At 44.1% G+C, this 22,731-nt stretch overlaps 1 protein-coding gene across 1 annotated transcript in view; it reads left to right on the top strand.

Moving 5' to 3' along the window:
• LOC138967811 (protocadherin Fat 4-like) overlaps positions 1-17,253 on the top strand; it is a 147,248-nt gene extending 129,995 nt beyond the window's left edge. Inside the window, exons 54-74 of the mRNA XM_070340468.1 lie at positions 868-996; positions 1,349-1,531; positions 3,520-3,648; positions 4,180-4,383; positions 4,845-4,970; positions 5,381-5,557; positions 7,122-7,259; positions 7,810-7,995; positions 8,364-8,486; positions 8,833-9,018; positions 9,350-9,481; positions 10,088-10,273; positions 10,698-10,838; positions 11,431-11,616; positions 11,841-11,987; positions 12,417-12,614; positions 13,151-13,264; positions 14,257-14,439; positions 15,089-15,217; positions 15,770-15,962; positions 17,192-17,253. Of these exons, the coding sequence (XP_070196569.1) occupies positions 868-996; positions 1,349-1,531; positions 3,520-3,648; positions 4,180-4,383; positions 4,845-4,970; positions 5,381-5,557; positions 7,122-7,259; positions 7,810-7,995; positions 8,364-8,486; positions 8,833-9,018; positions 9,350-9,481; positions 10,088-10,273; positions 10,698-10,838; positions 11,431-11,616; positions 11,841-11,987; positions 12,417-12,614; positions 13,151-13,264; positions 14,257-14,439; positions 15,089-15,217; positions 15,770-15,962; positions 17,192-17,253 (3,252 nt within the window). The remainder of the gene's footprint in view (positions 1-867; positions 997-1,348; positions 1,532-3,519; positions 3,649-4,179; positions 4,384-4,844; positions 4,971-5,380; positions 5,558-7,121; positions 7,260-7,809; positions 7,996-8,363; positions 8,487-8,832; positions 9,019-9,349; positions 9,482-10,087; positions 10,274-10,697; positions 10,839-11,430; positions 11,617-11,840; positions 11,988-12,416; positions 12,615-13,150; positions 13,265-14,256; positions 14,440-15,088; positions 15,218-15,769; positions 15,963-17,191) is intronic.
• Positions 17,254-22,731: the final 5,478 nt, after the last annotated feature.

The raw sequence follows: 22,731 nt of genomic DNA, 5'->3' as shown, positions 1-22,731 counted from the left end.
GCGACCTGAAATATGCGTAGAGTTAGTTTCACAGTCAACATCACGCTACCCTTTACCCGGCCCGTCTTATGCCAATAACTCCAAGCAGGATTATATGGACAATGGCAATACTGATTCACACACTCATATACCCAAATCACTCATGCTGGCAACCATTTAAACATATTCAAATTAGTGTTCAAACTAGCTACTAGCATCAATATATTAACAACACGATTTAACAATATTTCTTAAATATAATCATAACTATCATAGGCAAAGTACAACAAGTATACAATAGAAACCCATTATACTGCACTTGCAGACAAGCAAACAAACAACAAACAAACAAACAACAAACAAACAAACAACAAACATAACGGCCGGTCGACTCGGACTCGACTCGGACGTATGCATATATTATGTATATCAAAGTAACAAACTACATGTCCCTAAAGTTATTTCCTATAACTCCGATGCATATATTACAAATAAAGACTCACCGCATCTCGGCCGCATGTACAAGACAAATCATTATGCCCTTCCCCAGTCCGGTCTCTGAAACCGAACCTACAGCTGCTGTAGCTGGATTCGCTGCTTGGAACGCAAGCCTTCACCGAATGAAGTATTATTCCCCAGTTTCTAAATTCATACATCAAATAAACACAGTTCACAAACATCATAACGTAAATTACGAAAAGCACGAGAAAAACCATATAGCGCACCACCAGGCAGTAACGCCCAAACACCAAACACAGGCGCTTTCAGTCGGTCTTTTCTACATACAACAGGCGCTTGTGACAGTGCTCATTCATTGACATTATGTGACCTAGTAAGCTGTTGTTATTCCAGTATTGTGACAATGTTATGTTTTCTTCATCCTTGCAGCAAGAAATGAACTACGAGCTGGTAGGTAACTACCCAGCGTTGTCCTACTTTGTCGTGGATCGCGTCAGTGGTGCCGTCACAATGAACACCTCCTTGCTGGCCGACAGCTTGCTGCTGGAGTCGTACGAGGTCAGTGAAAGTAGTGTTTATGTTTCCCTTGTCCTTATTCTTGGCAGGGACATTAAAATCTTTATTATTAAATCTTTATTCTTGTTAGTACTATTTTTTTTAAAGAATCAAAACACAAGAAATTTTACTTTATGGAACATTGGATTGAGCAAACCAAAAAACTGAGCTCGGTAAGGTGTTGACTCCTCAGCATCAAGACGGCGAGAGTCGAAAGTTTGAATGTTAGCAGTCTATCTGCTTGCGATTTGACTTAGTTTTTAGTCTTATTTACTTTTGTTTCATCTCACAAAGTGGATTGTATAGGTGATTTAAACCAAGAAACTAACCTGTGCTTTATCTCAATCTGTCACAGCTGAAGTTCATTGCCTACGACACATTCTACCCTACCAACCAGGCTACGAGCACACTGACCATCACGTTTGACCGCAACCCCAACGTGCCTACGTGTAACCCGCCTTCCATTGTACAGACCCTGGACCTTCAGGCTTTGCCTGGAGCTGTTGTGGGCAAGGTCACCGCCACCGATCCTGAAGGGGTAAATGTGGCACCAATGTCATATTTTGTTCTTTGATGTTTTTTTAAAAACCTGTTTGTCGACATGGTACAATGGGCTGTCATAGTGTGTATGATCCAAGGTTTTTAAAATTACTGCGATTTTTTTTATTCAATAGGTAAGTTTTAAAAAAGGGACATGTAAGGCATTACAATAACTCCTCATGAAATGTGGTGTGTGTTTTGTTTGTAGAAAGACTGAACTAGTGGCTTTATTTCAGTGTTTCTGTGGGTTTCATACTCATTGTGATCATGACATTGCAACATTGTAAGCAGTGCCATGTAGTGTTTGTTCCGAGTGGTTATCCCATCAGGCATTACTCACAGACTTTTCTGGCATTCAGCTCCATTTTACTGTCACAGAAAGGGTTCATAAATAGTAGTCATTTGCTATTGAATAATCTATATATATATACGACTTGTGTCTGTGTGTCTGTGTGTTTGTGTATTTGTGTATTCGCCATGCACGGCCAAAGTTCTCGATGGATCTGCTTCAAATTTGGTGGGCTTATTCAGAGAGACCCCGGACACAACCTCATCGATGAGATATTTCAACACGTGCTCTCAGCGCGCAGCGCTGAACCGATTTTGGTTCCACCTCAGCTATTTTGGTTCCACCTCAGCTACCCGGGCCCCCATACCGACACACCATAGCCGCTACACCACATCACAACGCCAAAGTTCTCGGTGGATCTTTTTCAAATTTGGACACCGTATTCAGCTACACCCCGGACACAATATCATCGATGAGATATTTCAACACGTGCTCTCAGCGCGCAGCGCTGAACTGATTTTGGTTTTTGTGTTCATTTCACCATTATAAGTAACTCTTCCTTATCTTCACCAGTGTTTGGTGTTTATCTCCCTTCCTTCGTGTGGCTGTCCCGTTCAGTTGTAAGTTACTATTACTAATTTTAGAATGTCACTGCGCTGTCCACTGCGCTGTCCACAACGCTTCCCTTGCACCCGTAAGTTGTTCTTACTGTCAAAGTGAAAAGGTCGAATCAATTTATAGCCACGCGAAAAATACACTCTCACCTATCTCTATATATTTATAGATACAGATATGCATATATATATACGGCTTCTCTGTGTGTGTGTGTGTTTGTGTGTGTGTGTGGGCACAAACCTGTGTATTGTAGAGTTCTGTTTGTGATGTGGTCTAGCGGCTTTTGTCTGTCTGTATGTTCTGGCATGTGAGAAGCCACAGCAGATAATATAGGGCTAAGAAATAAGCTCTAAAATTCTCAATCCCGTTTGACAGGACTTCGCCTTCAAAGGTGATTGTGGTGAACCGCCACGCTGTCTGTCTCTGTCTCGCGCCGTTCACCCCAAATTCCCGTTTCTGAGGTTCTATTGTTAGAATGTCACTGCGCTGTCCAGAACGCTTCCCTTGCACCCGTAAGTTGTTCTTACTGTCAAAGTGAAAAGGTCGAATCAATTTATAGCCACGCGAAAAATACACTCTCACCTATCTCTATATATTTATAGATATAGATATACATATTTATATATACGGCTTCTCTGTGTGTGTGTTTGTGTGTGTGTGTGTGGGCAAAAACCTGTGGATTGTAGAGTTCTGTTTGTGATGGGGTCTAGCGGCTTTTGTCTGTCTGTATGTTCTGGCATTTGAGAAGCCACAACAGATAATATAGGGCTAAGAAATAAGCTCTAAAATTCTCAATCCCGTTTGACAGGACTTCGCCTGCAGAGGTGATTGTGATGAACCGCCACGCTGTCTGTCTCTGTCTCGCGATTCACCCCGGCGAAGCCGGGTATTCCTCTAGTTTACTCATAAGCAGTCAATTGTTATCAAATACATTACTCACTAGCAGTCGATTGTTATTGAATAACTTACTCACTAGCAGTCTTTTGTTATTGAAGTCATGTATTTTATTTTGTTGGTTTTTGTGGTTCTCCACATAGTGGTTTTATCATATATATACATGTATTATTGTGCTTTGTGTGCAGAACTCACCTCGCTACAGCTTTGCTCAGGCTGACCAAGAGGACAGAGACCAGTTTTTCATTGCTGCAGATACCGGTGATATCATCCTGAGAAAATCACTGCGAAACCTGGCACCAAACACTGTTTTCACTGTGAGTTATTACTACAGTCACAGTCTTACTTTGATGTTATTTCATACAGATAAAATCAACAATGACTGCTATGAAGCACGATAGATGCAAATGTTTTTGACGTCTGAAATGCGTTGCAACAGAGGAGGCAAGCATGGAGAGGGAACCATTCAGGCTCAGTGATGGGCAGGATACACAAATAAAATGGATGAGGACTTTCAGGTTCTGTCAATAACACTAACAACACTTTACTGTCTGAAAATATTACATTAAAATGGAACATTTTCTTTGACACGCCCAGCCTGCCTGTAATAATACAGGCAGGACAGTAGGTGTGACAGGGTAGCACACAAGTTGTGCCCCCGTAATGACTGCTTCTTGTTTTAGTTTGTTTGGCTGTATCAGAGAAGGCCATGTTTCCTTTTAAAAAAAAATCAAAAGTTTTGTGCCCAATTTACTGCTTTCATTCCTTCACTAACCTTCGTATTTCTCAAAACTTTCACCATGTCAATGGAAAATAAAGAAAAGCTGTCTGCTCAACATTGTCTACAGTTCACAGTATCAGTGTCTGACCAAGGCCGTCCCACAGCGAAGACATGCACAACAATCGTCCAGTTTACTTTGGGTACAGACCAGCCACCCATATTCTACCTGAACAACAACCCCACTACCACGTATGTCTGGTCTATCGACGAAAGAGCTTCCCAGAACAGCGCCGTTTTTACCATTGTCACTGCACGTGATGCCGATTTGCAGGTTAGTGTAGATTTAACTTCGAGCTGGCTTTTAAAATGTACAAGTTCTGCTTCTTCTTGTTGATCTGTATTGTCAGCCAGGACAGGGAGACGAATGATGGCGTCTTCTCCAGAGTACAAGTAAAAGGGACTAAATTTGGAATACTTATTGTCCCAATTTTGACTCTCATCCTGTGATCAAGTGTAAGGAGTTTTCTACACCGGTGTTCTTGAGGCGATGTTGATGAAACAGTTTGTTCATTTTGATGGGGATTGCATGAATCAGAGTGTCCTTGCTTTTAAGATGTTTTTCATAAAAAAAACCACAGGTCTTTTGTCTGATTAATGTTAAGAACAGTCCTTTTGCCATAAAGCTTCACATGTTGGGGGTGGTGATGGGAGGAGGGAGGGGAATGGAGAGTTATTTTTATCACCAGTTTGTGTGTTTGGGTTGTATTTACATAGCAAGTGTCTTTCTTTCAGGGTCAGGTCATGTATGAGGTTATTGGCAACCTCCGTGCTCCATACTACTTTGCTGTTGATAACGCAACCGCTCGTGTTTCTGTGAGGAATGATCTTCAAGACGCCGACATTGAGACCAGATATGAGGTCAGTTTTTGTTTCCCATAGAATTGAAGGCTGTCCTCCCTCAGTGAATGATGACTGTTCAGGAATAATAGTAACAATTATTGAGCAGTGACAGCACTTGTGAAGCCATCTGCTATCATTGTCATGCTGGTTAGCATCTATATGCATGACACACAATGTTTGCTCATGTGTGTAGTATGTACATGTTTTGTGTGTGTGTTCAGTGTGCCTCTTACTGTCACAAACTTCACCCCAAACAGATTTCTACTGTAGTATCAAACTAGTGATAATCCTGCTTCATTTAGCTGAACCGTAACAGCTCCTACTTGTGTCAGGATGTGAAATGAACACATTTTTGTTTAATATTAATTCACAGTAGAAAGTTTTTCTCTGTTTCTTCTTGCATTCATGTATCCCACTCATTTATTCAGCTGGCACTTGTGGCATACGACACCCTTCGTCCTCTGACGCGTGCGACCAGTACGGTGATAATCACCGTGAACAGGAACCCAAGTGCTCCCACTGTTCAGGACGTTGAGGTCACCATCCAGGAGTTGACTCTTGTGTCCACAAACATCGCAAATGTCACTGCTTCTGATCCTGATGGCGTAAGTTTGTCTTTTTGGTACAGTTGTGATTTTGTGTGTGCATATTGCCTGTATATGTTTAGTTCTGTTTCTCAAGTTTAATTTACATAATTTGTTGGTCAGACGTTTTATTTAAAAAAAAACACGCACAAAAACGGTTAGTTTAATGAACATTGAATTATGTAAAAAAATGAATTATTCACTTGAACGTTGACTTTTGGAAGAGATAACTGATCCCCCATCATTAGTATTGTCTGTTGTATGTCTTGGTCGTTCATTTTTAAGATAGATTGATGGGAGTTCTAGTGAATGTTTCATGATTTCTATGATTACACATTCATTAAACTTACCTGCATTGTTTTTAAACAAAAAGAGAAGACAACAGTAACCAGGTTTGGTACATTCCTAATTAATATTTTGACAGCTTTTCGCTGCCTTCTTCATAGTTTTTGAGTCACTTGAGAAAAAGTGACTCTATGTAATCGGTCAGTGTTAGTCTGTCCGGCCGGCCGTCCGGCCGGCCGTCCGTAGACACCACCTTAACGTTGGACTTTTCTCGGAAACTATCAAAGCGATCCGGCTCATATTTTGTTTAGTCGTGACCTCCAATGACCTCTACACTTTAACGATGGTTTCGTTGACCTTTGACCTTTTTCAAGGTCACAGGTCAGCGTCAAAGGAAAAATTAGACATTTTATATCTTTGACAAAGTTCATCGGATGTGATTGAAACTTTGTAGGATTATTCTTTACATCAAAGTATTTACATCTGTAGCCTTTTACGAACGTTATCAGAAAAACAAGGGAGATAACTAGCCTTTTCTGTTCGGCAACACACAACTTAACGTTGGGCTTTTCTCGGAAACTATAAAAGTGACCGGGCTCAAATTTTATGTGAACGTGACTCCCAGTGACCTCTACACTTTGACGTCTGCTTTGGTGACCTTTGACCTTTTTCAAGGTCACAGGTATGTCTTGAAGGAAAAAAATTGAAATATCATATCTCTGAAACTATTCATCGGATTTGATTCAAACTTTATAGGATTATTCTTTACATCAAATTATTTACATCTGTATTGTGTTGTGAATAGCAATTTCTTCCTGTCCATCATATAATATTCAGAACTGCGAAAGTGACTCGATCGAGCGTTTGCTCTTCTTGTTGTATTCTTGATTTGGGAACATTAACAGTCTGTTTTAGATTTCAGTTGTTTGTTTGATGAACAACTATGTTTGTCATTTCACAATGGATCCATTTGACTTGCTCGGAAGAGCAGTCTGGTGGGAATTGAGATTTGTTAGATTAGTTGACTCCTTTGGCGGAGTCAAATGTTTAAAGTTAACCCATCTTCCTGTCCCTAATTCTCCCCTTTTACAGTGTTGACTGCATGGGGAGGGCAAGAGAAGAAGGACACATTTTGAAGGAAACTAAGAAGAAGAAGCTGAAGATGAACGTAGCTGCACACAAAAAAAAGAACAAGAAGAAAGATTTTTTGCAAACTTACATGGAGTGTTAAAACATTGAAACATTGTTTATTACCTTGAGCGCTAAATGGAAAGTTAACGAAGTTGCGTTTACTGTGCAGGATGCTCTTGAGTACAGCCTGGGGGGTACAGCTCAAAGCATTGCTGGCCTGGAGTACTTCTGGATCAACCCGACCACTGGCTGCGTGCGTGTCATGAAGCCTCTCACACAGGACAACACTAACAACAGAAGATATGTGGTGAGTTTCATCTCTCTGCACCTCTGTGCTTTTTGTTTTTTTCTGTCCTTGCTCCCTCACTTTGTGTGTTTGATTTCTCTGTTCTTGTTTCCTCCCTCTCTCTTCTTTCTTATTGTTTACTTTTCTCTTACTTTTATTCTCTCTTCTGCTTTCCATTGCACTTCTTCTTTTGTCAGCCTCTGATGTCAAGACATTCATGGTCATAATCTTAGTGCTATGGCGGAATACTGTCACGACTGCTGGTGTGATCGAGTAAATGTTGGGAATTATGCAGATAGTACTTGCGATTGTGACAATGGATTCACTAATTACACAGCTAAACGTCCATGTACACAACCTCTAACTCTTGCCTATTTTCTTACTCCACTAATCCTTCTGCTCAATCTCTCACTCAGTCTGTGTTAAGCGTATAGCTTAATTTTGACCAACCTTCCTCCTGGTTGAATCATAAGTGTAACTTTCAGTTAAAGGAGAAAAAAACACTTAAAAGTGGAGAGGTCAGGCGTGTTCCTAGTTCATTTACATTTGCACTGCCTATGTTGTTTTTCAGATGACAGTAACCGTGAGAGACAGAGCTACACCTCAGAGAACTGCACAGGCTTCAGTCATTGTCAACGTCCTCCGCGACAACTCCCCACCGATCTTTAGGAACACTCCGTACGCCACAGAAATTTCTGAAAACAGGCTCGCAATATCTTCTATTTTCAGAGTCTCTGCCGATGATGCGGACTTGAGGGTAAGCTTATGAACTTTCCATCTGAATTGGCAGACATTTTGTTATTTTTTAAAATTTTGTTCGCAATAAAATAAGCACATGATCAAAAATGCTTTTTATATGTACTTTTTGTTGCTTGAGATAAATGTTTTTCTCAGTGACAGAAGGTTTGTGAATTGCAGCTTTGAAACAATTTACTTCAAAGTTATGAAGGTGGTCAGTCTTATGCACTGTGGCAGCTGTATCCTGAGGCTAAAGTATTAATTTACCTGGAATTCACTATGCTGATTCTGTTCAGAATTGGTGACATGCCCATACATTACTGGAATACTCTCCCTAAAGTTGACTATTGCGCAACTTAAAAGCTTATCGTTTCTGGCGTATTGTAGGAAACGCTTGTGTACGAGAAGATTGGAGATGACGAAGCGGTGTACTTCTTCGACGTTGACCGCCTGAATGGAACCATCTTCCTGGTCAACAGTCTGCTGACCGACAACAAGCTGTCTTACACTGTGAGTTTTTTCTTGCTCAGTTACTGTATGATGAATTTGCTCTGTGGAGTCATCCCCTAGGCCCTAGTCACAAGGTATGATTAATTTGAGGTAGGTATCTTCATGAATAGTCATTTTACTGGGGAAAATGCAATTTTTGGGTATTTTGTAAGAAAGATGGCTTGTTATTTGAAAGAGGGACACTTTCAGACAGAATTTTGAATATATTTATGTTATTTCCAATGCAAAGAAATCTTGCTTTTGCTGTTTCGTTGCATAGATCCTTCAGTGTTACCACATCTTTGCATTTGGTTTCACTTCTCTTTCACACAGATACTTTAGTTTTTCTCTTTTTTGTTTTGCTTAGCTGCGTGTGCAAGCTTACGACACAGCCTACCCTAACCAGAAAGCCACCGAGACTGTGCAAATTGGAGTGAGAAGGAATGAGTTCTCCCCAGTCTTCACTCCTTCTCCAATCTACGTCCGAATCGAAGAGACAACTCTGATTGGCACAGTCATCACCATTGTCAATGCTACTGACCAAAATGCCAGGGTAATTTATTTTGTTTTATTTAATGGAGAAAAATGCCATAGATTGGATGAAGGGAAGGTAAAGGAAACGGGTTGGAAGAGGAAGGTTAGAGAGAGAGAGAGTGTTCGTGAATGTGTGGTGAGGGCATGTGCATGTGGGAGCAAATGCAGGACTGAAAAGGCAGTGACTGGTAAATGTTAGCCTTGTTTGACTGATGTTATTTTCCACAAATTTGGTGCAGTGAAATTGTCAGCGTGCTTTTGCTTTTGTCCTTTCACGTTGTCCTTTATTAGTGAAGGCCCATAGCAATTTGTGGATGAACGTACGTTAAATCTGCCATCTGTTTCCACAGGATACCATTCGCTACTCCCCTCAGAACGATGCAGGAACGATTGATGCCCTTCGGCTGTTCAGCCTGGATTCTAACTCGGGAGCCATCCGAGTCAGGGCTAGTCTTTTCAACCTACCCCAAAACCAGTACATTGTAAGTATTGTGTCGTTGCCTTTGAGCACAAAACCAGTACATTGTAAGTATTGTGTCGTTGCCTTTGAGCACAAAACCAGTACATTGTAAGTATTGTGTCGTTGCCTTTGAGCACAAACGCATGTAAAGAAATGAAAGAAGGTCATCAGATATCTGTATCACCTTTCTGCTTAAGCTTCCTTTTCTTGTCTGTTTCTTTCATAATCTTTTATTTTATTATTGTATTTTAATGGTACAAAATGTTACATGATGGCTTTTTCTTTTTCTGAGTGTGATCTTTTCCGTCTTTTTATTTTTTGTTCTTTTTCTTGTAATCTGTTGTTTTTTAGTTTGCTTTTTCCCCCACTGTTAATTTCTTTTGGTTTTGTTGTTTGTTTTCTTGTTGTTTCTTTTTATCTCATTCGTTTTCTTCTTTGCTTCCATGTTGTTGGTTTTGTTTTCTTCTTTTCTTCTCCTTTTCAAGCAGCCCCACTTTCATTTTCTCCTCTTACTGTCTGCTTTCCTGCCTGTTCTTTCCAGTCTCAATCGCTCTCTTGCACTGCTCGCTAACTTTTCTTTGTTCTCCTTCATTTTGTCCCCCCATGCTTACCATATCCCGTTTTTCAGATGCGAGTCCAAGCTACAGATGACGGCATTGGTCAGAAGTCTGGAACAGTGACTGTTTTCATCGACATCAACCGTTACCCTGGCACACCAGCTTTGTCACCAGATCCTTGCGGCACAAGCGTTAGTGAGAATACTGCTGTGGGAACCACCGTCCTCACTCTTACAGCGAGTGACAGCAGCCTTGCTGTAAGTTTTTTTTTCACCCCTGTTTATTAGAATTTTGCATAACCGTAGAGGGATGTATTGAGTCCAGAAAGAGTGATTCCTAGTCTTCCTATTGCCACACGCACACACACACACACACACACCTGTACACACGCATGCACGCACACATACACGCATGTACATACACACACACATACACACGCACACACACACACACACACACACACACACACACATACACACACACACACAAATGATCACATCCCTTGCCTAATTGGTAGACGGGCATGCAGCTTTTGTCAGTTCCCAAAACAGAGCTGTTTTTCTGTTTTTGTTGTTTTTTTGTTTATTTTTCATGATATTTTGGTTTTATTCTTTCACTTAGTACACAGGAACATTTGATTCACACTTGTGTCATTTTGGATTGTGTGTGGGTGTGTTACAGGGAAACATCTTGTACACTGTAGAAGGAGAATACCCGGCTGAGTCCGTTTTCGCTGTCACCCCTACTGGGACGCCAGGACAGGCTGTGGTGACCACCCTGATTAATCTGCGATACAACACCCTGGGAGAACCAAGTTACAGAGTGAGCTCAGTTTTTTTCTATCTCATATTTTGTCAGGTGGACAGTAATGTATTCCTTAGACAGAATTGTAATCGCTTTTCTATCGGCCCTTGATGCCAGGAATCGGAAGTGGATCATGTTTTTTGATTTGAAATATTAACATTTTAGAAAGCCATTGCACTTTGTACATTAAAAGATAAAAGAAAAAAGGCCTTCAGCTGTCAGGGTGTAATGATATGGTATGGTTTTCCCTCGTTCCTGAACGGTAATTTAGAATGAACAGCCTCGGCTTAACCTGCTTTTTCAGCTGATACACAAGAACCTCCCTTTTAAGGCCTCCCAAAATCTGAGAAAATCAGGTCTTAAAAAGGAGGGGGTCTTAAAATGGGGGTAAATTTACAAGGTTATGAACAGAAGGTCTGAGCAAACAAGGTCTTAAAAGGGAGGAGTCTTAAATTGGGGGGTTCCACTGGCAATGTAGAATAATATTGCAAATGGAGATATAGGTCATTTCATGGTTTTGGCGCGCTGCCCCAAAATGATCCATGGCTGTATTAGACTTTTTACAACTTTCACTTGTGGAACTGATTTAGTTCTTTTTTACCATTCCCAGTTGAGAGTGGTTGCCTACGACAGCGCCCGTACCAACCGTCGCGACGTGCTGGTCTGTACCATCAGTGTAATCCGAAACCAGAACAGACCGCTGTGGATCCTGCCCAGCTACAGCTTCACAATCCCAGAGGATCAGCCTTACATCTCCACCATTGGAAATGTTACAGCCACGGATGCTGACCCTGGCGTAAGTGTTCTTTGATGTGATGTGTACCACTTGATAAATACTGGTCATGAGAAGTGCATGCATCAGATGCTGAAAGTTAAAAAATAAAAATTAAAGGAGCAAGAGAGACACAACAGATACCAAGTTACTCAAAATTCGGAAAGTATCTGTTAGACTTATATAAAAAAATTCATTCATTATGTTGGGCCATGCACTGTTAAATCAACTTTTTTTTCTCTCCACAGGATATCATCCGCTACAGAATCTTGAGTGAACTTGAGCAGAGAGACAACTTCAATTCTGGTCCTTCCAGCTACTTCCAGATCAATTCTGACAATGGGGATCTGAACTTGGTGCGATCCGTCAAGGACAACAATATCGAACGTTTCATTGTAAGCTACGCTGTGTGTGTGTGTGTGTGTGTGTGTGTGTGTGTGTGTGTGTGTGTGTGTGTGTGTGTGTGTGCGTGTGTGCGTGTGTGTGCGTGTTCGTGCATGCGTGTGTGCGCGAGAGCTTCCTCCTTCAAAACCCCACTTCCCCCAACAACCCCCACCCCCATCCACCCTTGGCGTAACATACACTTGGTCTTGCTGACATTGCACTTGATCCCATCTTCATAATCAAATAAAGGGCTGAACAACTTTTCCTTTCCTAACGCACATACATACCATGTTTTATTTGATTATGTCTTGTCATTTGCTGGCAGCCCTCTAAAGTGATGGAAAATAGCACACGAGTGCCCTCTGTTACACAGTAGAGCAAAACGGCCATTCGTCTCCCAGCACACAAATAGCTGCCATGTTTGCTTCTGTCTGATGCAGTTGGAAGTGGAGGCCTGTGACAACGGTGTGCCTCAGCTGTGCGCCAACACCACAGTGACGGTCATCATCAACCGTATGGCCCAGGCGCCTGTGTGCCAATACCCTGCCGGTCAGTCCACCTTCACTGCCAACATTCTGGAGAACGCCACGACCGGCTCCCTTGTCTTGACAATTGTCGCTGCCGACACAGACATCAAGGTGACAGAAAAACCTCTTGTTAAAGACTTTATATCTCCCCCCCCCCCCCCAGTGTGGCAGGGTAATGAACAATCATGCATAGGAATGTCCACTTGTAGGAAAATGAATGTTTACCTTGCAGGGTTGTAACCAACAATCAGAGAAAAAGGAAGACCTTTCAGCCCCAAAACAATGTTTGATTTAGTTTATTGTTTCTTCACATTGCCTTCAGTGTGCTGCAGAGTTAGCCCCATGGTAATGGGTCCTAAAACACAAGGGAGAATTGCTGTTTGACCTGTTTAATTTTTGATGACACACTTTGGGAGGGGAATGCATGTTAAATCTATGACCATTTCTCTGTTAGGACCCGTTTCAACTCTGTTGGTTATTAGGTCAGACAGATGTTGTAAGAAAACATGTCATTACATTTGCATGAATTAAGAAAATTCTGAAAGTCTGAGAGAGTTGGTCGTCCTCTTTCCTCCGCCATTGTGACCTGGTACTTTCAAAGTGACGCCATGATGCATGTATTTCATTTGGTTGACTGTATTTTGCAGGGTGGGCTTGTGTATGAGTTAGTGTACCCCAACGCCATTGCTCTGACCATCGACAGTAATGGAGTCATAACCCTGAGTGAAACAATTGCTGATGACTCTCAGGAAACTGTCAACGTGAGTACACATGAGTTTTATTGTAACTAATGAGGCAGTCACATGCGCGATTCAATTGTGAGATTTACCCTGTCACACGGGCGACTGAGTCTTAGAAAATAGCTAAGACAAGGCTGCGACTCAGTCTCATGAGATTCCCTCGTAGCTTTTAGCGATAGAACATGTTCTATCCCCGCGACCCAGTCATAGGGCAATCGCAGCGCAGCGCAGAGCCAATCAGAACGCGTCGTTGCGGCTTTCACGCCGTGACCTTGAAAAAAATGGCGGACAGTGGCGGACAACGTCTCTTTGTCGATTCAAAACTTTTTGGAAGAACAGTTGCTTACTCAGATATAAAGGAGACGTTTTAGGCGTGTACAGCTGTCGGGAACCATTAATTGCAACTGTCTAGGAACTTAATTTCTCGCAAAGGCGTAATGCTGAATTGAAAGGTATTTTTCAGAAAAGTAGAGCGATGTTCGACATTAGCGTCTGCTCGCGTGGAGTTATCGTTCGTCAATCGTCAGTCAATTGTTCGTCAATCGTTCATCGTGTGACGGGTCAATGGCCTACGATGATCGAATCGCGCGATTGAATCGCCCGTGTGACTTTAACTTAATAGGCAAAATCTCTGTATGAGAAGACGTGGAGGGTTGATGCTGAGAACTGCTTTTGCCTGGTTATGAAGACTTCAGTACGTGTACTTGTCGAAGCTAATTCTCTTAACTGGTCAGTTCTGGTGTCCTTTTTGTAAATGAAGAGGGCGGTCCAAAAAAAGTACATATTTTGTTTGTTTTGCTGGTTTTGTTTTTTGTTTTTGTTTGCCTTGAGCACCTTGATGTTTTTGCTTCTCAAGATTAAAGTGTGTGTCTATAGGTGGGACTTTGATGACTTAATACTGTCATCTTTAGATTCAAGTGCCGGTGCATGGGAATTGTTGTCATCTTTTTTAGATTGAAGTGTGTGTCTGTCCGGGACTTACTATCACTGCAACATGTTATCATCTTCTGTAGATTCAAGTGCGTGTCTACGACCGGGCGGACTCTGGACGTGTGGCGATCTGCAGAGGCACTATCTTCATCACTCGCAACATCTATGGTCCCATCTTTACGCAAAACCCTTACCAGGTGACCATCCGGGAGTACCACAATGTCCTGGCTGAGGTCATCAACATCACTGCCAACGACAGGGATGGGGTCAGTGGATATACCCATGTTTCATTCAAAATCAATACTACTTCCCACTTCAGACCTGATATTGCCTGATATTTGGCCTTTATTCACTTTATATTAAATTCATTGGCATGGAGCAATCTAGTAATAAGCAAACAAAAGGAAGATATATGCACAAACAGGAATGCGCACACACAACCATGTGTGCACACACATATGCACGCATGCTTAAATTCTCTCTCTCTCTCTCTCTCTCTCTCTCTCTCTCTCTCTCTCTCTCTCTCTCATTCTCTATCCTAAGAAGACTCTCCAACAGTTCTTAGATTACAGGAGCATTGGACCATCAAGTTACAGGTACACATTTGTTGTTGATGAGTATGGCCTAGAAAATATGGAAGAAAAAGGACAGTGAGAAATAAGATAATACTTTATTAATACGGGTAGTGGCATGAGAGAGAGAGAGAGAGAGAGAGAGAGAGAGAGAGAGAGAGAGAGAGAGAGAGAGAGAGAGAGAGAGATTGTATTCTTGGACAGATTTAATTCAAAAATGTTTTAGTTGGGATGGAGTGTCAGTTTTCTGAAATAATCATCACGGGTTGACTGGGCATTCAAAGAGTGCAAGTCAAGTGACTGGTTTACACATGTATCTCAATTTCCTCTGTTTTTTTTAAAGGATCAAGTGGTGTACAATATACTTGCTGCCAACCAGCCAAACATCAATCAAGTGTTTTACATGGATCCCCTGACGGGTGTCTTCATCTTGCGCAAGTCTCTTGAGGGAACCAGAATCACTTTCTACAATGTAAGTTTTTCACCATCCGACTACTGATTGCACAAAGATATTTGCTAATATCCTGATTTAGCCCCGTGTGAAATTTACCATCACGCTGAATGTATAACTAAAAGAATTAATATAAGTCGCAGGGAGGCAATTTGGATCAATAAGAGGAAATCATCGTTCTCTTGAACATTATTTTTATGAAGCTGGAGCAGTAGATCTTTAGTTTTTCGTTTATGTATTACATATGACTAAATGTGGGCGGTGCAAGCATTTACTTTTCTTCTTGATGCAATAGTCCGTCTTATTGGGGCATTTTCATTGTGTTTATCTTGTTTCCACATCAAGACTATTTACAATTCACTGCAGAAAGCTCTTTTTTCTCTCTCTAAGATTGGCTAACTTGTCTGGCAGAAGCACTTGTCTTTGATCCATAGATGCTTCTGTGTTCCTGTTCAAAGCCTTACCCATACTCTTTGGCTGACTCATGTGTATGGCACATGGCATACTTGTTCGCGTGAACACGGCTTGTGCCTGCGTGTGCTTAAATCTCATTCACAACCTTGATGTGTGCAGCTGACGGTAGAAGCTGTGGATGACCATCCTGTGTTTACAAAGCGGGACACCATATTGGTGTACATCACTGTCCAGCTTGACCAGACACCGTTCTTTCAGCCAGCTAGTTACGCCAATACTGCCATTTCTGAGACTCAGGCTGTTGGCTCCAGTGTTCGCCAGGTGACAGCCAGAGACAATGATCAAGAGGTGTGTAGGTTCTGCTTGACTTTGTGTGTGTGTGTGTGTGTGTGTGTGTGTGTGTGTGTATGCATGTGTGCTTGCGTGCATGTGTGTGTGTGTGTGTGTTTCATGTGTCTGTGTATGTGCATGCCTGTCCATTGGTCTATCTGCCTGCTATCTGTCTTCAGATGTTTTAGAACAATGATTTCCATCCTTGTTTTTTGTGTAAGTTAATAATGATAATAATAATAATAATAATAAAGTGTATTTATATTGCGCCTATCCCTTACAAAAAACAAAAATATTTGGCTCTAAGCGCATTACAACAGGTGTAGGGACTTGGTACAATCAAGTCTGACAATTACAATAACACAATATACAGTCGGTCTCTTGGGTAAAAATGGGAAAAGCAGCTTCGACATTTAAACACTGCTACTAAAAAATCCTCTAACAATGCATACTGCTTTACAATATGCATTAAATTACATATTCTTACTCCAATTCTTATGAATGCATTGACTTCAGTCTCACATGCTAGATGTCGAAAAAACCACTCAAATTACCTGCCCTTAGTAGGGTGGTAACCCAGCTAAAAGCGACGCCATAGCCGTTGCTATGGCCTGACCTTGCTCAGTTACCCACAACACCCTGCGCACCACGTGAGCGCCAGCATCCGTAATAATCATTCTCGACTTTCGACAACACACGGTGGACGTGTCGATTTTTGTCACTCACTTTTGGCCTTCGCATGCCGGCTCGTCCGTGAGACTAGCTGGTTCTTGTGGGTCTACCTGTCCATCTACCTTTTGGTGAGATCTTTCCTTTTTTCTTTGATGGTAGCTTTGTTTTGAACAGGCACGCAGAGGTTTTTCGTTCTGGGTGACTGTTTTTCGCCGGTCTTAAAATGGCCGACAACAAAGCTAAACTTGGCGCGAGACTGGAAGGTGACAAGGCTCTTAGCCCGGTTAAGTAAACTAAACCTAAGAGTAAGCCTAAAGAACGTTGATTTGCCTATTATGCGGGTCGTAGATCCGTCAAACAGCACTTCTTTTGATGTTCCTATCCCTCCGAGGGCGGGTTCAGTTCTTTCACAGCTCGCTTCCCCTGTTGGGGGGTAATCAGCCGGGGCCTTTGGCCTTTAGGCTCCTTATAGACTGTATTGTTGGGTGGCTTTTCTTTCCCCTTTCTCTGTGTAAGGGGAATCAGTCATTGTCCTCCTTTTGAGGGGGACGTAACGATGTTTTGTGTCTTTATTCTCAGCTGTTTCAGGCGCGGGTGGCGGTTCCCGCCCTCTCGTTCTTCAGCTTCGCACTGTGGTCTAGTGCAAATGGCCTGTTCGGTTCAGCCTGTTTTTGCCTCTTGTGGCTATGGGCTGTTCACGAGCACCCTCTCCTTTTAGGAGGGGGGGCCTGCTCCCTGCCTGCGTCTAACCACTTTGTTTACCTCCGGTACTTCTCAGTGTGTTACGCAGCCCCCCGCCAATGGGGGGGGATAGGGGGGGGCGCTCCTGCTTCGCACCGTGGTCTGGTGCAAATGGCCAGTTCGGTTCAGTCCTTTCTGCCTCTGGTAGACTGGGTTGTTCGCGAGCACTCTCTCCGTAGGGAGAGGGGGCCTGCTCCCCGCCTGCTTTGGCCGCTCGGCTTGCTTTCAGCACAGCTGGGTCGGTCATGCAGCCCCCTTACCGTGAGGAAGGGGGAGTGGGGGGGCACAGTAAGTCACGGCCTGGGCTTGTTCCCACTCTGCCTCTTTGCGGGCAGGGGGCTGTGTTAGCTTCCCACCCTTTCCCGCCCTCCGGGCGCGTTCGGGTGGGGGTGGTATCAGTGACTCACCCTTTCCCGCCCACCGGGCAGTATCGGGTGGGGGGGCTGGTGCAGCGTTCCACCCTTTCCCTCCCTCTGGGTTGGATTGGGTGGACGCTGTTGGACTGTCTTCACAGTCTGTGCCTCTATTGTCCTGGCCCGACAATCGTTCTCCTCCCCTATCGGGGTGGGTGGGCGGTGGGCTATAGGACTACGGCAGGTGGACGGGTGGGGGTCGGCCGTTTTTCGGTTCGTCTCTCTCCGTCTCCCTTACTGCTGTGACGAGCCACCCCTCTCCCCATCTGGGGCATGGCGTGGCTCAGGCCTTTCTACACAGTGGGGGTGCTATGTACGGCCTTTCCAGGCTATGTTACACACTCCTTCTCTGCTCCATTCGGGGCAGGTGCCTGTGTTAGCTGCCCGCGCTTGTCGCGCGTAGCGGTCGGGGAACAATGAGCTTGACTCTCCTTTGTTCTCGGCAGGGTGTCTCGCACAGCGGTCGGGGAACAATGAGCTTTGCTCCGCTTTGTTCTCGGCAGGGTGCTGTGCCGGCTGTCTACCCCTCTATCCCCTTGGGGTATGTGAGCGGTTGCTCTGGCAGGCGGACAATGCTCTTTCTCTCCAGTCTCCCATTCTTTGTGTTCACAATGGTTTGTGGGGACTCGGACTACAGAGCGCCTGGCCAGTGGTCATTGTCCTTAGCTAGCATAGGTCACCACCCCCCCTCCTAGGGGTGGGTGAGTGATAGGGCTACCTAACTTCGGCAGGTGGACAAGTGAGGGACGGCCGTTTACGGCCGTTTCTCTATTTCAGTCTTTCCCCCCACTAGGGGTTACGACTTTGCTGGTCCACCCCCCTCCCCACTTGGGGTGAGTTGTGGTTCAAACCAGGTAGACTGGTTCTTAGCACTGGGATGCTTCTCTCGCACAGCGGGTGGGGTAAGGCGCGCCGGGCTCGGCTTTGTCTTGTTCCCCCACTCTCTCTCCTTCTCGGCAGGGAGCTGTGCCAGTTACCAACCCCTCTTCAGGTGGGGGGTTTGGGTTGGCAGTCAGAGACTGATCACGCTTTTCATTCTCACTCTTGGCGGTGTTATCGGCAGGAGTGTTTATTGCGCGACCTCCCCTGTCTCCCCTCCTTTTGTGTGCTTACACAACTGCTGGTTGGGATTCGGACTCCTTGTTGGAGGAGGGAGAGTGTGTAGGGCTGCCAGCTGGTTGTAGGCTTACCATACAAAGAGTGGCTGCGGTTGCAGCTTACTTTTTCCCGGATAGGTTGGTGGTTTCAGACAGGGTGTCTCTCTTCCTTCCTCTTCCGGGATGACTTTGGGTTTACACAGGCTTTCTCGCAATTGTTTCATTTGCTGAGTCTCCGGTGATTGCCTACCTCATGCCACAGTTTTTGGCTTGATCCGCGCCTTAAGGTAGTGGTCTTCAGCTTACACATTTCCCGCTGCTTCATACGCAGGGTACTGCTGGCTTCGGGGTTTCAGGCTGCTTCGTCCTCACTTTTAGTGCGGAAGAAGATAGCAGAGAATTTTCAGGCTCAGGGTCTGATCCGGACTTTTTTTATTACCAGGGGCTAGTTTACTGGCTTCTCTTACAGACCACAGGGAAGTGTGGTTTCATGATGTTACTCCTCCCTCTCCTCTCTGGAGGAGCTAGGATGGCATGGTTTAGAGTTTTCTGCTTTGGCTAAGACTCTCTTCTGGGCTCTCTAATAGGCAATCCTTTCCTCCCTGAACTCTCTTTTGGGTTAGGGAGGATGCCTTGGATAAGGCCTTAGCCAGGCTGCTGGCAGCTTGGGCTAGGGTCGTCACCGAGCGGAGGAGTTCGTCGGTGACGTTCTAGGCCCACACTGTTTTCACTTGGTGTGATCACCTTCTTTTACAAGGGGTTTGATTTCACGCCGGTTACAGGAAGCAAGGGTCAGGCTTTTTCTGGGGTTGTTAAAACCTACTCAGAAGCTGGAATCTTTCCCTTCCTTATTGGACCACTGGCAGCGCGTTTATGCGCTCCCGGTTACAAGGTGGGTGTTTTGGTTCAGTGTCTCCTCCCTCTCCGCGGGAGGTGGGTCGGCATGGGCTAGGACTATCAGCTTTGGCTGAGATTTTCCTCTGTGCTCTCACATGGGCTTTCCTTTTGCGTTTCTGCACACAGGAAAGGGCTTGGTTTCTGGAGGGTATTGGTCTCTGGACTATCTCGGGCGCTGGTTGAGCTTTTTCAAGGTCAATCAGCCTTGTCAGCTGCACTTTCATTTGGTGTTGAACCAGGCTTTTTGCCTGGTGCTCTCAGTAACCAGGCAAAATTCGGAGCTGTCCTTATCCCAGGTTTTTTACCTGGGCCTGCTGTTCGACTTTGTCTCTTGGAAGGTTTGTCCTTCACACAAGAGAGAAAAGGGAGGCTTTAAGCTCTTTTTTCACTGCCAGACTGGCACGAGAGCAGGCCTCTGCGAGGTCTTTGGACTCGATCTTCGGTCGGACGGTATCGATGGCTATGCTGGCCCTCTAGTCTTTCCTCAACTTTTTTGGGGGGCTCGGCCTCACAGATCTGGGACATGAGGGTCCTCCTCCAAAGTGGGTTCCTCCACGCGAGAAGGTGGCTGGAATCCTTTTGGATCGCTCAGGGCGTCTTCCCTAGCTTTGTTTCCCCACGGACTTAGACCGCTTTATAAATGCGTTTTCGTCCGGACGGGGCCTGCATTGGCAGTTGCATTCTTGAGGCGGTGATGTAGACGCAACTCCTTGGGCTTCTCTTTTGCCTGGGGTTAAGAGCAGTAGCTCTCAGTCAGTCTACTAGCCTTTCTTTTTGGCTATTTACAGGCATGTTCTGTTGCATTCGGGCAATTCTTCTTTTGCTTCTTATGTGAACTAGCTGGAGGAGCAAGTTCTCACTCCCTGTCAGACAGAGTATAAGGGATTCTGATTGGGTTTTCACACTAAATCATTTTCTCAGGGGAATATCTCCCCGGCTGGCTCTGCTATCTGGCCGACTCGCTCAACAGGGCTTGCACAGGGGTTGGGCCATCTGTTTACGCGTCTGGAGGTGTGCTGTTTGTGTTTTAGATCATGGGTTTTGACTCTGGTCTTTGGGCATGAAGCATATAGTTCCTCCACTTTATCTGTGTATGCTCCTTTTTGGCCTCTTTGGCCAATTGGGGGTATAGAGCGGGGGTGCAACTCCTTAGCGCCCCTCTCTTAGGCCATGTGGTTTTTACCTCTGTTTCATTTTTGGCTTTGGGCAGCTTGGCCTCTTCTTTGAGGTTCCGGCGTCTCGGCTATCTCAGCTGTTTTGAAACAAATAGGCCTCTCTTCTGTTGTTCATGGCGCTCTTGTGGGCATGATCAAAGGACCTTGTTTTACGAGGTTTAGAGGCTCCCCCTTGTTTAGCGCGTTGGGCTTTGTTCTACTTACTCTGGGCCTCAGCCCTGTAGGGCAGTGAGGCGCATGCGTTTTGGGGGTTTGCCAGAGGATGTAGCCTTAGGGCTTTTGGTTCCGTTTGTTTACGGTTTTTGGCCAGGTTTTGGGGTTTCAGAAACCTGGTCAATCTCCTCTGGTGTTTGATTCCCTCCTCTCGGGAGGATTCTCGCTCTGGGAGATTCGGATTTTCTAACTGTCTGGTTAAACTTTTTAAATCCCTTTTTGACTTTACAGTCATTTGGAACCACGAGCTTTAGCTCAGGTTCTTGTCTCTTTACACTGTGGGTGGAAGAGACATCTTTTATTTGTCTCTCTCTAGAGGCTTGGCTACTTTCATAGGACAGTCCTATGAGAGGTGCGTTTTGAACAGGGTGGGGGGGGGGGGGGGCGTTCAGTCCTCCCTCTATTCCTTTTCAGGCGTTAGGGAGTCCAGAGTCTGGTGTTCTTCTCTGGCTGGTGGTGGTCCTCTCGCCTATGCGAAGTTTGCCAACAGCTCGGGTACAGATTTTGGGCTTCCTTTACTGCCGTGTTGCGTTCTGGTCGCCTAGGCGAAGCTTTGCAAACGGCTTACTGGAGATCAGACGATGTGTTCTTCAGTTTCTATCTTCGGGATATCTCCTGCACGCGGCTAGACGGCTCCAGTTCATTGCTGGCTTTAGTTGCTGCAGGGCAGGTTCTTACAAGGACATAAGTAGGTTCCCTCCACCTTTAGGAGGAATCTGCATTCATAAGAATTGGAGTAAGAATATGTAATTTAATGGAAAATTTTTAAGTAAATTTTCATTTGATTAATATACTTACCCAATTCTTATAGTTAATACCCTCCCATCCATCCCCGCTGTCTTATTATCCTTGGGGTGTCTTAATAGTCTCGAATGATTATTTCGTCGCGATATAACCTTCGTGGTTGAAAACGACGTTAAACACCAAATAAAGAAAGAATGATTATTACGGATGCTGGCGCTCACGTGGTGCGCAGGGTGTTGTGGGTAACTGAGCAAGGTCAGGCCATAGCAACGGCTATGGCGTCGCTTTTAGCTTGGTTACCACCCTACTAAGGGCAGGTAATTTGAGTGGTTTTTTCGACATCTAGCATGTGAGACTGAAGTCAATGCATTCATAAGAATTGGGTAAGTATATTAATCAAATGAAAATTTACTTAAAAATTTTCCATTTCTGTATAAATATAGTTAAAGAACATCGAGTTAATAGGAATTAAAAAAGGTTCTTATGATAAATCTATCTAGCGAACGACGAAGAAGAATAAGAATAAAACTATCAATGTCAATGTATAACAAGTCATTCAACGTAAATGGCCAAAGAACAACAACAAAGCAATGATGATAAAACAGTTATACTCAATGGCTAAGTTGGCTGGCTTTAGTTAGATTTCATTTTGTGCATGTGAAAAAAAATTGAGACAAAAGTCGCCTTAGAATGAAAGGATTTAAAGTACACTATTTGACATAGAACAAGGCCTTGTACAAGAATTTGACATATAATTTCCAAATATGGAGATGGGGGGGTGTGAGATGGTGTGGCATTTTGCTCACAAAGCTTTTAAATGAGAGTGGAATAAGTTGATA

This window comes from Littorina saxatilis, linkage group LG5, assembly GCF_037325665.1.
Source record: "Littorina saxatilis isolate snail1 linkage group LG5, US_GU_Lsax_2.0, whole genome shotgun sequence".
NCBI lineage: Eukaryota > Metazoa > Mollusca > Gastropoda > Littorinimorpha > Littorinidae > Littorina > Littorina saxatilis.
The sequence above is the reverse complement of the archived record's forward strand: the minus strand, read 5'-3'. Positions and strand labels throughout refer to the sequence as shown.